This window comes from Salvelinus alpinus, unplaced genomic scaffold (genome assembly GCF_045679555.1).
Source record: "Salvelinus alpinus unplaced genomic scaffold, SLU_Salpinus.1 scaffold_45, whole genome shotgun sequence".
Classification (NCBI taxonomy): domain Eukaryota; kingdom Metazoa; phylum Chordata; class Actinopteri; order Salmoniformes; family Salmonidae; genus Salvelinus; species Salvelinus alpinus.
In genome coordinates this window covers 339,498-353,569 of record NW_027255986.1, presented here as the reverse complement: position 1 = coordinate 353,569, position 14,072 = coordinate 339,498, and the positions used below count along the sequence as shown (strand labels likewise).

The 14,072-nt window shown below is 51.9% G+C and overlaps 1 protein-coding gene across 2 annotated transcripts in view; it reads left to right on the top strand.

Annotated features, from left to right (window-relative positions):
• Window positions 1-14,072, top strand: part of wdr93 (WD repeat domain 93) — a 72,099-nt gene that overhangs the window by 33,208 nt on the left and 24,819 nt on the right. The window contains exons 11-12 of one of the 2 annotated variants that reach the window (XM_071388614.1): window positions 9,436-9,661; window positions 10,332-10,392. In XM_071388614.1, coding sequence (XP_071244715.1) covers window positions 9,436-9,661; window positions 10,332-10,392 — 287 coding nt within the window. Of the gene's footprint in view, window positions 1-9,435; window positions 9,662-10,331; window positions 10,486-14,072 lie in introns of both variants that reach the window. The other variant, XM_071388613.1, reaches the window with a different exon arrangement.

Below are 14,072 nucleotides of genomic sequence, written 5' to 3'. Positions count from 1 at the left end.
TGGAAGCTGTAGGCTAGTATCAAACCTTGCTATGGCCGGGGTCGTGGAAGCTGTAGGCTAGTATCAAACTTTGCTGTGGCCGGGGTCGTGGAAGCTGTAGGCTAGTATCAAACCTTGCTGTGGCCGGGGTCGTGGAAGCTGTAGGCTAGTATCAAACCTTGCTGTGGCCGGGGTCGTGGAAGCTGTAGGCTAGTATCAAACCTTGCAATGGCCGGGGTCGTGGAAGCTGTAGGCTAGTATCAAACTTTGCTGTGGCCGGGGTCGTGGAAGCTGTAGGCTAGTATCAAACCTTGCTGTGGCCGGGGTCGTGGAAGCTGTAGGCTAGTATCAGACTTTGCTGTGGCCGGGGTCGTGGAAGCTGTAGGCTAGTATCAAACCTTGCTATGGCCGGGGTCGTGGAAGCTGTAGGCTAGTATCAAACTTTGCTGTGGCCGGGGTCGTGGAAGCTGTAGGCTAGTATCAAACCTTGCTGTGGCCGGGGTCGTGGAAGCTGTAGACTAGTATCAAACCTTGCTGTGGCCGGGGTCGTGGAAGCTGTAGGCTAGTATCAAACTTTGCTGTGGCCGGGGTCGTGGAAGCTGTAGGCTAGTATCAAACCTTGCTGTGGCCGGGGTCGTGGAAGCTGTAGGCTAGTATCAAACCTTGCTGTGGCCGGGGTCGTGGAAGCTGTAGGCTAGTATCAAACCTTGCTGTGGCCGGGGTCGTGGAAGCTGTAGGCTAGTATCAAACCTTGCTATGGCCGGGGTCGTGGAAGCTGTAGACTAGTATCAAACCTTGCTATGGCCGGGGTCGTGGAAGCTGTAGGCTAGTATCAAACTTTGCTGTGGCCGGGGTCGTGGAAGCTGTAGGCTAGTATCAAACCTTGCTGTGGCCGGGGTCGTGGAAGCTGTAGACTAGTATCAAACCTTGCTGTGGCCGGGGTCGTGGAAGCTGTAGGCTAGTATCAAACCTTGCTATGGCCGGGGTCGTGGAAGCTGTAGGCTAGTATCAAACCTTGCTATGGCCGGGGTCGTGGAAGCTGTAGGCTAGTATCAAACTTTGCTATGGCCGGGGTCGTGGAAGCTGTAGGCTAGTATCAAACTTTGCTGTGGCCGGGGTCGTGGAAGCTGTAGGCTAGTATCAGACTTTGCTGTGGCCGGGGTCGTGGAAGCTGTAGGCTAGTATCAAACCTTGCTGTGGCCGGGGTCGTGGAAGCTGTAGGCTAGTATCAAACCTTGCTGTGGCCGGGGTCGTGGAAGCTGTAGGCTAGTATCAAACCTTGCTGTGGCCGGGGTCGTGGAAGCTGTAGGCTAGTATCAAACTTTGCTGTGGCCGGGGTCGTGGAAGCTGTAGGCTAGTATCAAACCTTGCTGTGGCCGGGGTCGTGGAAGCTGTAGGCTAGTATCAAACCTTGCTGTGGCCGGGGTCGTGGAAGCTGTAGGCTAGTATCAAACCTTGCTGTGGCCTTGGTCGTGGAAGCTGTAGGCTAGTATCAAACCTTGCTATGGCCGGGGTCGTGGAAGCTGTAGGCTAGTATCAGACTTTGTTGTGGCCGGGGTCGTGGATGCTGTAGGCTAGTATCAGACTTTGCTGTGGCCGGGGTCGTGGAAGCTGTAGGCTAGTATCAAACCTTGCTGTGGCCGGGGTCGTGGAAGCTGTAGGCTAGTATCAGACTTTGTTGTGGCCGGGGTCGTGGATGCTGTAGGCTAGTATCAAACCTTGCAATGGCCGGGGTCGTGGAAGCTGTAGGCTAGTATCAAACTTTGCTGTGGCCGGGGTCGTGGAAGCTGTAGGCTAGTATCAAACCTTGCAATGGCCGGGGTCGTGGAAGCTGTAGGCTAGTATCAAACCTTGCAATGGCCGGGGTCGTGGAAGCTGTAGGCTAGTATCAAACTTTGCTGTGGCCGGGGTCGTGGAAGCTGTAGGCTAGTATCAAACCTTGCTGTGGCCGGGGTCGTGGAAGCTGTAGGCTAGTATCAGACTTTGTTGTGGCCGGGGTCGTGGATGCTGTAGGCTAGTATCAGACTTTGCTGTGGCCGGGGTCGTGGAAGCTGTAGGCTAGTATCAAACCTTGCTGTGGCCGGGGTCGTGGAAGCTGTAGGCTAGTATCAGACTTTGTTGTGGCCGGGGTCGTGGAAGCTGTAGGCTAGTATCAGACTTTGCTGTGGCCGGGGTCGTGGAAGCTGTAGGCTAGTATCAAACCTTGCTGTGGCCGGGGTCGTGGAAGCTGTAGGCTAGTATCAGACTTTGTTGTGGCCGGGGTCGTGGAAGCTGTAGGCTAGTATCAAACCTTGCTGTGGCCGGGGTCGTGGAAGCTGTAGGCTAGTATCAAACCTTGCTGTGGCCGGGGTTGTGGAAGCTGTAGGCTAGTATCAAACCTTGCTGTGGCCGGGGTCGTGGAGGCTGTAGGCTAGTATCAAATCTTGCTGTAGCCGGGGTCGTGGAAGCTGTAGGCTAGTATCAAACCTTGCTATGGCCGGGGTCGTGGAAGCTGTAGGCTAGTATCAAACCTTGCTATGGCCGGGGTCGTGGAAGCTGTAGGCTAGTATCAAACTTTGCTGTGGCCGGGGTCGTGGAAGCTGTAGGCTAGTATCAAACCTTGCTGTGGCCGGGGTCGTGGAAGCTGTAGGCTAGTATCAAACCTTGCTGTGGCCGGGGTCGTGGAAGCTGTAGGCTAGTATCAAACCTTGCAATGGCCGGGGTCGTGGAAGCTGTAGGCTAGTATCAAACTTTGCTGTGGCCGGGGTCGTGGAAGCTGTAGGCTAGTATCAAACCTTGCTGTGGCCGGGGTCGTGGAAGCTGTAGGCTAGTATCAGACTTTGCTGTGGCCGGGGTCGTGGAAGCTGTAGGCTAGTATCAAACCTTGCTATGGCCGGGGTCGTGGAAGCTGTAGGCTAGTATCAAACTTTGCTGTGGCCGGGGTCGTGGAAGCTGTAGGCTAGTATCAAACCTTGCTGTGGCCGGGGTCGTGGAAGCTGTAGACTAGTATCAAACCTTGCTGTGGCCGGGGTCGTGGAAGCTGTAGGCTAGTATCAAACTTTGCTGTGGCCGGGGTCGTGGAAGCTGTAGGCTAGTATCAAACCTTGCTGTGGCCGGGGTCGTGGAAGCTGTAGGCTAGTATCAAACCTTGCTATGGCCGGGGTCGTGGAAGCTGTAGGCTAGTATCAAACTTTGCTATGGCCGGGGTCGTGGAAGCTGTAGGCTAGTATCAAACTTTGCTGTGGCCGGGGTCGTGGAAGCTGTAGGCTAGTATCAGACTTTGCTGTGGCCGGGGTCGTGGAAGCTGTAGGCTAGTATCAAACCTTGCAATGGCCGGGGTCGTGGAAGCTGTAGGCTAGTATCAAACTTTGCTGTGGCCGGGGTCGTGGAAGCTGTAGGCTAGTATCAAACCTTGCTGTGGCCGGGGTCGTGGAAGCTGTAGGCTAGTATCAAACCTTGCTGTGGCCGGGGTCGTGGAAGCTGTAGGCTAGTATCAAACCTTGCTGTGGCCGGGGTCGTGGAAGCTGTAGGCTAGTATCAAACCTTGCTATGGCCGGGGTCGTGGAAGCTGTAGGCTAGTATCAAACCTTGCTATGGCCGGGGTCGTGGAAGCTGTAGGCTAGTATCAAACTTTGCTGTGGCCGGGGTCGTGGAAGCTGTAGGCTAGTATCAAACCTTGCTGTGGCCGGGGTCGTGGAAGCTGTAGGCTAGTATCAAACCTTGCTGTGGCCGGGGTCGTGGAAGCTGTAGGCTAGTATCAAACCTTGCAATGGCCGGGGTCGTGGAAGCTGTAGGCTAGTATCAAACTTTGCTGTGGCCGGGGTCGTGGAAGCTGTAGGCTAGTATCAAACCTTGCTGTGGCCGGGGTCGTGGAAGCTGTAGGCTAGTATCAGACTTTGTTGTGGCCGGGGTCGTGGATGCTGTAGGCTAGTATCAGACTTTGCTGTGGCCGGGGTCGTGGAAGCTGTAGGCTAGTATCAAACCTTGCTGTGGCCGGGGTCGTGGAAGCTGTAGGCTAGTATCAGACTTTGTTGTGGCCGGGGTCGTGGATGCTGTAGGCTAGTATCAAACCTTGCAATGGCCGGGGTCGTGGAAGCTGTAGGCTAGTATCAAACTTTGCTGTGGCCGGGGTCGTGGAAGCTGTAGGCTAGTATCAAACCTTGCAATGGCCGGGGTCGTGGAAGCTGTAGGCTAGTATCAAACCTTGCAATGGCCGGGGTCGTGGAAGCTGTAGGCTAGTATCAAACTTTGCTGTGGCCGGGGTCGTGGAAGCTGTAGGCTAGTATCAAACCTTGCTGTGGCCGGGGTCGTGGAAGCTGTAGGCTAGTATCAGACTTTGTTGTGGCCGGGGTCGTGGATGCTGTAGGCTAGTATCAGACTTTGCTGTGGCCGGGGTCGTGGAAGCTGTAGGCTAGTATCAAACCTTGCTGTGGCCGGGGTCGTGGAAGCTGTAGGCTAGTATCAGACTTTGTTGTGGCCGGGGTCGTGGAAGCTGTAGGCTAGTATCAGACTTTGCTGTGGCCGGGGTCGTGGAAGCTGTAGGCTAGTATCAAACCTTGCTGTGGCCGGGGTCGTGGAAGCTGTAGGCTAGTATCAGACTTTGTTGTGGCCGGGGTCGTGGATGCTGTAGGCTAGTATCAAACCTTGCTGTGGCCGGGGTCGTGGAAGCTGTAGGCTAGTATCAAACCTTGCTGTGGCCGGGGTCGTGGAAGCTGTAGGCTAGTATCAGACTTTGTTGTGGCCGGGGTCGTGGAAGCTGTAGGCTAGTATCAAACCTTGCTGTGGCCGGGGTCGTGGAAGCTGTAGGCTAGTATCAGACTTTGTTGTGGCCGGGGTCGTGGAAGCTGTAGGCTAGTATCAAACCTTGCTGTGGCCGGGGTCGTGGAAGCTGTAGGCTAGTATCAAACCTTGCTGTGGCCGGGGTCGTGGAAGCTGTAGGCTAGTATCAAACCTTGCTGTGGCCGGGGTCGTGGAAGCTGTAGGCTAGTATCAAACCTTGCTATGGCCGGGGTCGTGGAAGCTGTAGACTAGTATCAAACCTTGCTATGGCCGGGGTCGTGGAAGCTGTAGGCTAGTATCAAACTTTGCTGTGGCCGGGGTCGTGGAAGCTGTAGGCTAGTATCAAACCTTGCTGTGGCCGGGGTCGTGGAAGCTGTAGACTAGTATCAAACCTTGCTGTGGCCGGGGTCGTGGAAGCTGTAGGCTAGTATCAAACCTTGCTATGGCCGGGGTCGTGGAAGCTGTAGGCTAGTATCAAACCTTGCTATGGCCGGGGTCGTGGAAGCTGTAGGCTAGTATCAAACTTTGCTATGGCCGGGGTCGTGGAAGCTGTAGGCTAGTATCAAACTTTGCTGTGGCCGGGGTCGTGGAAGCTGTAGGCTAGTATCAGACTTTGCTGTGGCCGGGGTCGTGGAAGCTGTAGGCTAGTATCAAACCTTGCTGTGGCCGGGGTCGTGGAAGCTGTAGGCTAGTATCAAACCTTGCTATGGCCGGGGTCGTGGAAGCTGTAGGCTAGTATCAAACTTTGCTATGGCCGGGGTCGTGGAAGCTGTAGGCTAGTATCAAACTTTGCTGTGGCCGGGGTCGTGGAAGCTGTAGGCTAGTATCAGACTTTGCTGTGGCCGGGGTCGTGGAAGCTGTAGGCTAGTATCAAACCTTGCTGTGGCCGGGGTCGTGGAAGCTGTAGGCTAGTATCAAACCTTGCTGTGGCCGGGGTCGTGGAAGCTGTAGGCTAGTATCAAACCTTGCTGTGGCCGGGGTCGTGGAAGCTGTAGGCTAGTATCAAACTTTGCTGTGGCCGGGGTCGTGGAAGCTGTAGGCTAGTATCAAACATTGCTGTGGCCGGGGTCGTGGAAGCTGTAGGCTAGTATCAAACCTTGCTGTGGCCGGGGTCGTGGAAGCTGTAGGCTAGTATCAAACCTTGCTGTGGCCGGGGTCGTGGAAGCTGTAGGCTAGTATCAAACCTTGCTATGGCCGGGGTCGTGGAAGCTGTAGGCTAGTATCAAACCTTGCTATGGCCGGGGTCGTGGAAGCTGTAGGCTAGTATCAAACTTTGCTGTGGCCGGGGTCGTGGAAGCTGTAGGCTAGTATCAAACCTTGCTGTGGCCGGGGTCGTGGAAGCTGTAGGCTAGTATCAAACCTTGGTGTGGCCGGGGTCGTGGAAGCTGTAGGCTAGTATCAAACCTTGCAATGGCCGGGGTCGTGGAAGCTGTAGGCTAGTATCAAACTTTGCTGTGGCCGGGGTCGTGGAAGCTGTAGGCTAGTATCAAACCTTGCTGTGGCCGGGGTCGTGGAAGCTGTAGGCTAGTATCAGACTTTGTTGTGGCCGGGGTCGTGGATGCTGTAGGCTAGTATCAGACTTTGCTGTGGCCGGGGTCGTGGAAGCTGTAGGCTAGTATCAAACCTTGCTGTGGCCGGGGTCGTGGAAGCTGTAGGCTAGTATCAGACTTTGTTGTGGCCGGGGTCGTGGATGCTGTAGGCTAGTATCAAACCTTGCAATGGCCGGGGTCGTGGAAGCTGTAGGCTAGTATCAAACTTTGCTGTGGCCGGGGTCGTGGAAGCTGTAGGCTAGTATCAAACTTTGCTATGGCCGGGGTCGTGGAAGCTGTAGGCTAGTATCAAACTTTGCTGTGGCCGGGGTCGTGGAAGCTGTAGGCTAGTATCAGACTTTGCTGTGGCCGGGGTCGTGGAAGCTGTAGGCTAGTATCAAACCTTGCAATGGCCGGGGTCGTGGAAGCTGTAGGCTAGTATCAAACTTTGCTGTGGCCGGGGTCGTGGAAGCTGTAGGCTAGTATCAAACCTTGCTGTGGCCGGGGTCGTGGAAGCTGTAGGCTAGTATCAAACCTTGCTGTGGCCGGGGTCGTGGAAGCTGTAGGCTAGTATCAGACTTTGTTGTGGCCGGGGTCGTGGATGCTGTAGGCTAGTATCAGACTTTGCTGTGGCCGGGGTCGTGGAAGCTGTAGGCTAGTATCAAACCTTGCTGTGGCCGGGGTCGTGGAAGCTGTAGGCTAGTATCAGACTTTGTTGTGGCCGGGGTCGTGGATGCTGTAGGCTAGTATCAAACCTTGCAATGGCCGGGGTCGTGGAAGCTGTAGGCTAGTATCAAACTTTGCTGTGGCCGGGGTCGTGGAAGCTGTAGGCTAGTATCAAACTTTGCTATGGCCGGGGTCGTGGAAGCTGTAGGCTAGTATCAAACTTTGCTGTGGCCGGGGTCGTGGAAGCTGTAGGCTAGTATCAGACTTTGCTGTGGCCGGGGTCGTGGAAGCTGTAGGCTAGTATCAAACCTTGCAATGGCCGGGGTCGTGGAAGCTGTAGGCTAGTATCAAACTTTGCTGTGGCCGGGGTCGTGGAAGCTGTAGGCTAGTATCAAACCTTGCTGTGGCCGGGGTCGTGGAAGCTGTAGGCTAGTATCAAACCTTGCTGTGGCCGGGGTCGTGGAAGCTGTAGGCTAGTATCAAACCTTGCTGTGGCCGGGGTCGTGGAAGCTGTAGGCTAGTATCAAACCTTGCTATGGCCGGGGTCGTGGAAGCTGTAGGCTAGTATCAAACTTTGCTGTGGCCGGGGTCGTGGAAGCTGTAGGCTAGTATCAGACTTTGCTGTGGCCGGGGTCGTGGAAGCTGTAGGCTAGTATCAAACCTTGCTGTGGCCGGGGTCGTGGAAGCTGTAGGCTAGTATCAAACCTTGCTGTGGCCGGGGTCGTGGAAGCTGTAGGCTAGTATCAAACCTTGCAATGGCCGGGGTCGTGGAAGCTGTAGGCTAGTATCAAACTTTGCTGTGGCCGGGGTCGTGGAAGCTGTAGGCTAGTATCAAACCTTGCTGTGGCCGGGGTCGTGGAAGCTGTAGGCTAGTATCAGACTTTGTTGTGGCCGGGGTCGTGGATGCTGTAGGCTAGTATCAGACTTTGCTGTGGCCGGGGTCGTGGAAGCTGTAGGCTAGTATCAAACCTTGCTGTGGCCGGGGTCGTGGAAGCTGTAGGCTAGTATCAGACTTTGTTGTGGCCGGGGTCGTGGATGCTGTAGGCTAGTATCAAACCTTGCAATGGCCGGGGTCGTGGAAGCTGTAGGCTAGTATCAAACTTTGCTGTGGCCGGGGTCGTGGAAGCTGTAGGCTAGTATCAAACCTTGCAATGGCCGGGGTCGTGGAAGCTGTAGGCTAGTATCAAACCTTGCAATGGCCGGGGTCGTGGAAGCTGTAGGCTAGTATCAAACCTTGCTGTGGCCGGGGTCGTGGAAGCTGTAGGCTAGTATCAAACCTTGCTGTGGCCGGGGTCGTGGAAGCTGTAGGCTAGTATCAGACTTTGTTGTGGCCGGGGTCGTGGATGCTGTAGGCTAGTATCAGACTTTGCTGTGGCCGGGGTCGTGGAAGCTGTAGGCTAGTATCAAACCTTGCTGTGGCCGGGGTCGTGGAAGCTGTAGGCTAGTATCAGACTTTGTTGTGGCCGGGGTCGTGGAAGCTGTAGGCTAGTATCAGACTTTGCTGTGGCCGGGGTCGTGGAAGCTGTAGGCTAGTATCAAACCTTGCTGTGGCCGGGGTCGTGGAAGCTGTAGGCTAGTATCAGACTTTGTTGTGGCCGGGGTCGTGGATGCTGTAGGCTAGTATCAAACCTTGCTGTGGCCGGGGTCGTGGAAGCTGTAGGCTAGTATCAAACCTTGCTGTGGCCGGGGTCGTGGAAGCTGTAGGCTAGTATCAGACTTTGCTGTGGCTGGGGTCGTGGAAGCTGTAGGCTAGTATCAAACCTTGCTGTGGCCGGGGTCGTGGAAGCTGTAGGCTAGTATCAGACTTTGTTGTGGCCGGGGTCGTGGAAGCTGTAGGCTAGTATCAAACCTTGCTGTGGCCGGGGTCGTGGAAGCTGTAGGCTAGTATCAGACTTTGTTGTGGCCGGGGTCGTGGAAGCTGTAGGCTAGTATCAGACTTTGCTGTGGCCGGGGTCGTGGAAGCTGTAGGCTAGTATCAAACCTTGCTGTGGCCGGGGTCGTGGAAGCTGTAGGCTAGTATCAGACTTTGTTGTGGCCGGGGTCGTGGAAGCTGTAGGCTAGTATCAGACTTTGCTGTGGCTGGGGTCGTGGAAGCTGTAGGCTAGTATCAAACCTTGCTGTGGCCGGGGTCGTGGAAGCTGTAGGCTAGTATCAGACTTTGTTGTGGCCGGGGTCGTGGATGCTGTAGGCACGGTGATTTGAGCTATCCGGTGATTTGAGCTATAACTATAATATTTCAAAGTAAATGTTTTCTTATTTCTTTGTTTTGTTTACCTTGTTAAGTTTCCATTTCATATGTACAGACCCTGGAGCCTATTTCTTATCTGTGTAAGGACTGGTACCCCAGGAGGTCAACCTGGGGGGATGGTAATAGACAATAACAACCCAACACCCCACGGTTTATCACAGGACCTAGCTGCGCTGTATGCACTTATCTCCTAACTGGATGAAGTGGATATGACGATGTGCAGTAAGTCTCTTCTCTCTCTCCTCCATTGTGTAGGTCTTCCTCTGTCTGTTGTCTCAGTGGAAGCAGACAGTGTGTTCAGCAGCATAATATTTGTGGATTACTGGCCTGGTACGGCTACTGAGGATGCCCTACACAGCCAGGGTCCGAACCACAGCAGCACACAGGTCCATCTACTGGTCACCTGTAAGAGTGGAGCATGTCATCTAGTCTACACAGGAAGAGGACTGGACTCTCATAATGTCACACAACTATCAGAAAGGTTTACAGTATTCTATTCTAGGTTAACTTGAGTAACCCATACTAAGTTACATTACATAAGCATTTATAGAAACATGATATAGAGCTTCATATCTTCCTGCCTCTCCTGTCAGACCATCAGATCCAGGCTGTTTCCCCTCCCTCTATAACTTCCTGTCTTCTATCAGACCATCAGATCCAGGCTGTTTTCCCTTCCCTCTATAACTTCCTGTCTTCTATCAGACCATCAGATCCAGGCTGTTTCCCCTCCCTCTATAACTTCCTGTCTTCTATCAGACCATCAGATCCAGGCTGTTTCCCCTCCCTCTATAACTTCCTGTCTTCTATCAGACCATCAGATCCAGGCTGTTTCCCCTCCCTCTATAACTTCCTGTCTTCTATCAGACCATCAGATCCAGGCTGTTTCCCCTCCCTCTATAACTTCCTGTCTTCTATCTTTCAGACCATCAGATCCAGGCTGTTTCTCCTCCCTCTATAACTTCCTGTCTTCTATCAGACCATCAGATCCAGGCTGTTTCCCCTCCCTCTATAACTTCCTGTCTTCTATCAGACCATCAGATCCAGGCTGTTTCCCCTCCCTCTATAACTTCCTGTCTTCTATCAGACCATCAGATCCAGGCTGTTTCCCCTCCCTCTATAACTTCCTGTCTCTTCTGTCTTCTATCTTTCAGACCATCAGATCCAGGCTGTTTCCCCGTGGTGACTGCTGCTGTTCCGTTCCTCCAGCGCCTGGTAAACCAGCTTTATTATGTTGACTCTCTCAGGCCACCAGGTCCAGGCTGTTTCCCCGTGGTGACTGCTGCTGTTCCGTTCCTCCAGCGCCTGGTAAACCAGCTTTATTATGTTGACTCTCTCAGGCCACCAGGTCCATCTCTCAGTCTCATCAGATGTAGTGATGCTGGACTGGTGTGTTTCTCTGTTTCACTATCGTCTATCCATGACAGACCATCACTACTCCTATCTTCTCTTACTACTCCTATGTTAGTTATCTTATCGTACGACTCCTATCTTTGGAGAATTCAACAGGTGTAGACCTTACAGTGAAATGCTTACTCACAAGCCCTTAACCAGCAATGCAGTTCTAAGAAAAATACAAAAAAAAAGTTACAAATAATTAAAGAGCAACAGTAAAATAACAATAGTGAGGCTATATACAGGGGGTACCAGTACCGAGTCAATGTGCGGGGGCACAGGTTAGTCGAGGTAATTGAGGTAATATGTACATGTTATTAAAGTAACTATGCATAGATAATAACAGAGAGTAGCAGCAGCGTGAAAGAGGGGGCGGAGGCAATGCAAATAGTCTGGGAGCCATTTCAAATCAAATCAAGTTTATTTTATATAGCCCTTCGTACATCAGCTAATATCTCGAAGTGCTGTACAGAAACCCAGCCTAAAACCCCAAACAGCAAGCAATGCAGGTGTAGAAGCACGGTGGCTAGGAAAAACTCCCTAGAAAGGCCAAAACCTAGGAAGAAACCTAGAGAGGAACCAGGCTATGAGGGGTGGCCAGACCTCTTCCGGCTGTGCCGGGTGGAGATTATAACAGAACTATGCCAAGATGTTCAAAATATTCATAAGTGACAAGCATGGTCAAATAATAATCATGAATAATTTTCAGTTGGCTTTTCATAGCCGATCATTAAGAGTTGAAAATAGCAGGTCTGGGACAGGTGGCGGTTCCATAACCGCAGGCAGAACAGCTGAAACTGGAATAGCAGCAAGGCCAGGCGGAATGGGGACAGCAAGGAGTCATCATGCCCGGTAGTCCTGACGTATGGTCCTAGGGCTCAGGTCCTCCGAGAGAGAGAAAGAAAGAGAGAATTAGAGAGAGCCAAGATTTTCAAAATGTTCATAAATGACAAGCATGGTCAAATAATAATCAGGAATAAATATCAGTTGGCTTTTCATAGCCGATCATTAAGAGTTGAAAACAGCAGGTCTGGGACAGGTAGGGGTTCCATAACCGCAGGCAGAACAGCTGAAACTGGAATAGCAGCAAGGCCAGGCGGACTGGGGACAGCAAGGAGTCATCATGCCCGGTTTGCCGTGACGTATGGTCCTAGGGCTCAGGTTCTCCGAGAGAGAGAAAGAAAGAGAGAACGAGAGAATTAGAGAGAGCATACTTAAATTCACACAGGACACTGGATAAGATAGGAGAAGTACTCCAGGTATAACCAACTGACCCTAGCCCCCCGACACATAAACTACTGCAGCATAAATACTGGAGGCTGAGACAGGAGGGGTCAGGAGACACTGTGGCCCCATCAGAAGAAACCCCCGGACAGGGCCAAACAGGAAGGATATAACCCCACCCACTTTGCCAAAGCACAGCCCCCACACCACTAGAGGGATATCTTCAACCACCAACTTACAATCCTGAGACAAGGCCGAGTATAGCCCACAAAGATCTCCACCACAGCACAAACCAAGGGGGGGCGCTAATCAATTTGATTAGATGTTCAGGAGTCTTATGGCTTGGGGGGGTAGAAGCTGTTTAGAAGCCTCTTGGACCTAGACTAGGCGCTCCGGGACCGCTTGCTGTGCGATAGCAGAGAGAACAGTCTATGACTTGGGTGGCTGGAGTCTTTGACAATTTTTAGGGCCTTCCTCTGACACCACCTGGTATAGAGGTCCTGGATGGCAGGAAGCTTGGCCCCAGTGATGTACTGGGCCATACGCACTACCCTCTCAAATGCATTAGGAAGGAACGATATTCCACAAATGAACTTTTAAAATAGCACCCCTGTTAATTTAAATGCATTCCAGGTGACTACCTCATGAAGCTGAATGCCAAGTGTGGGCAAAGCTGTCATCAAGGCAAAGGGTGGCTACTTTGAAGAATCTCAAATATAAAATATAGAAACACTTTTTTGGTTACTACATGATTCCATATGTGTTATTGTATGTCCTCATCAATCTACACACAATAACCCATAATGACAAAGCGAAAACAGGTTTATAGAAATGTTTGCTAATTTATAAAAAATGTAAAACGGAAATACCTTATTTACATCATTATTCAGACCCTTTGCTATGAGACTCGAAATTGAGCTCGGGTGCATCCTGTTTCCATTGATCATCCTTGAGATGTTTCTGCGACTTGATTGGAGTCCACCTGTGGTAAATTCAATTGATTGGACATGATTTGGAAAGGCACACACCTGTCTATATAAGGTCCCACAGTTGACAGTGCATGTCAGAGCAAAAACCAAGCCAAGAGGCCGAAGGAATTGTCCGTGGAGCGCCGAGACAGGATTGTGTCGAGGCACAGATCAGGGGAAGGGTACCAAAACATTTATGCAGTATTGAAGGTCCCCAAGAACACGGTGGCCTCCATCATTATTAAATGGAAGAAATTTGGAACCACCAACACTCTTCCTAGAGCTGGCCGCCCGGCCAAACTGAGCGATCGAGGGAGAAGGGCCTTGGTCAGGGAGGTGACCAAGAACCCGATGGTCACTCTGACAGAGCTCCAGAGTTCCTCTGTGGAGATGGGATAACCTTCCAGAAGGACAACCATCTCTGCAGTAACCCTAACCCAGTGGTCACTCTGACGGAGCTCCAGAGTTCCTCTGTGGAGATGGGATAACCTTCCAGAAGGACAACCATCTCTGCAGTAACCCTAACCCAGTGGTCACTCTGACAGAGCTCCAGAGTTCCTCTGTGGAGATGGGATAACCTTCCAGAAGGACAACCATCTCTGCAGTAACCCTAACCCTAACCCAATGAGTTCCTCTGGACTGTGCTACTCGATTTTTTGTAAGAAAAGTGGGGATAAAATTAAAAGATGAATCTCTCATGTGAAGTTTTGTGACTTTACTTATAACATATTTGATAAAATATGTAAAATGTCTGAACTGGGCTTAATGGGTACCAAATGTGTTCCAAAGAAGCGTACCTCTTAAATACGTTGTAAGTTTTGAACATTTGGAAATTAATTAAAAACGGACATTCCTTATATAAACTGTGATTATATTAATCTCCCTAAAGGTATTAAAATAAATGTATCATTACTATTCATAATGGTTAGAACACAACCCTGCACCCACACTGCTGGTCCTCTGGATAAGAAGCCATGTAACAACGACCATAACACCACACTGGTCCTCTGGATAAGAAGCCATGTAACAACGACCATAACACCACACTGGTCCTCTGGATAAGAAGCCATGTAACAACGACCATAACACCACACTGGTCCTCTGGATAAGAAGCCATGTAACAACGACCATAACACCACACTGGTCCTCTGGATAAGAAGCCATGTAACAACGACCATAACACCACACTGGTCCTCTGGATAAGAAGCCATGCAACAACGACCATAACACCACACTGGTCCTCTGGATAAGAAGCCATGTAACAACGACCATAACACCACACTGGTCCTCTGGATAAGAAGCCATGTA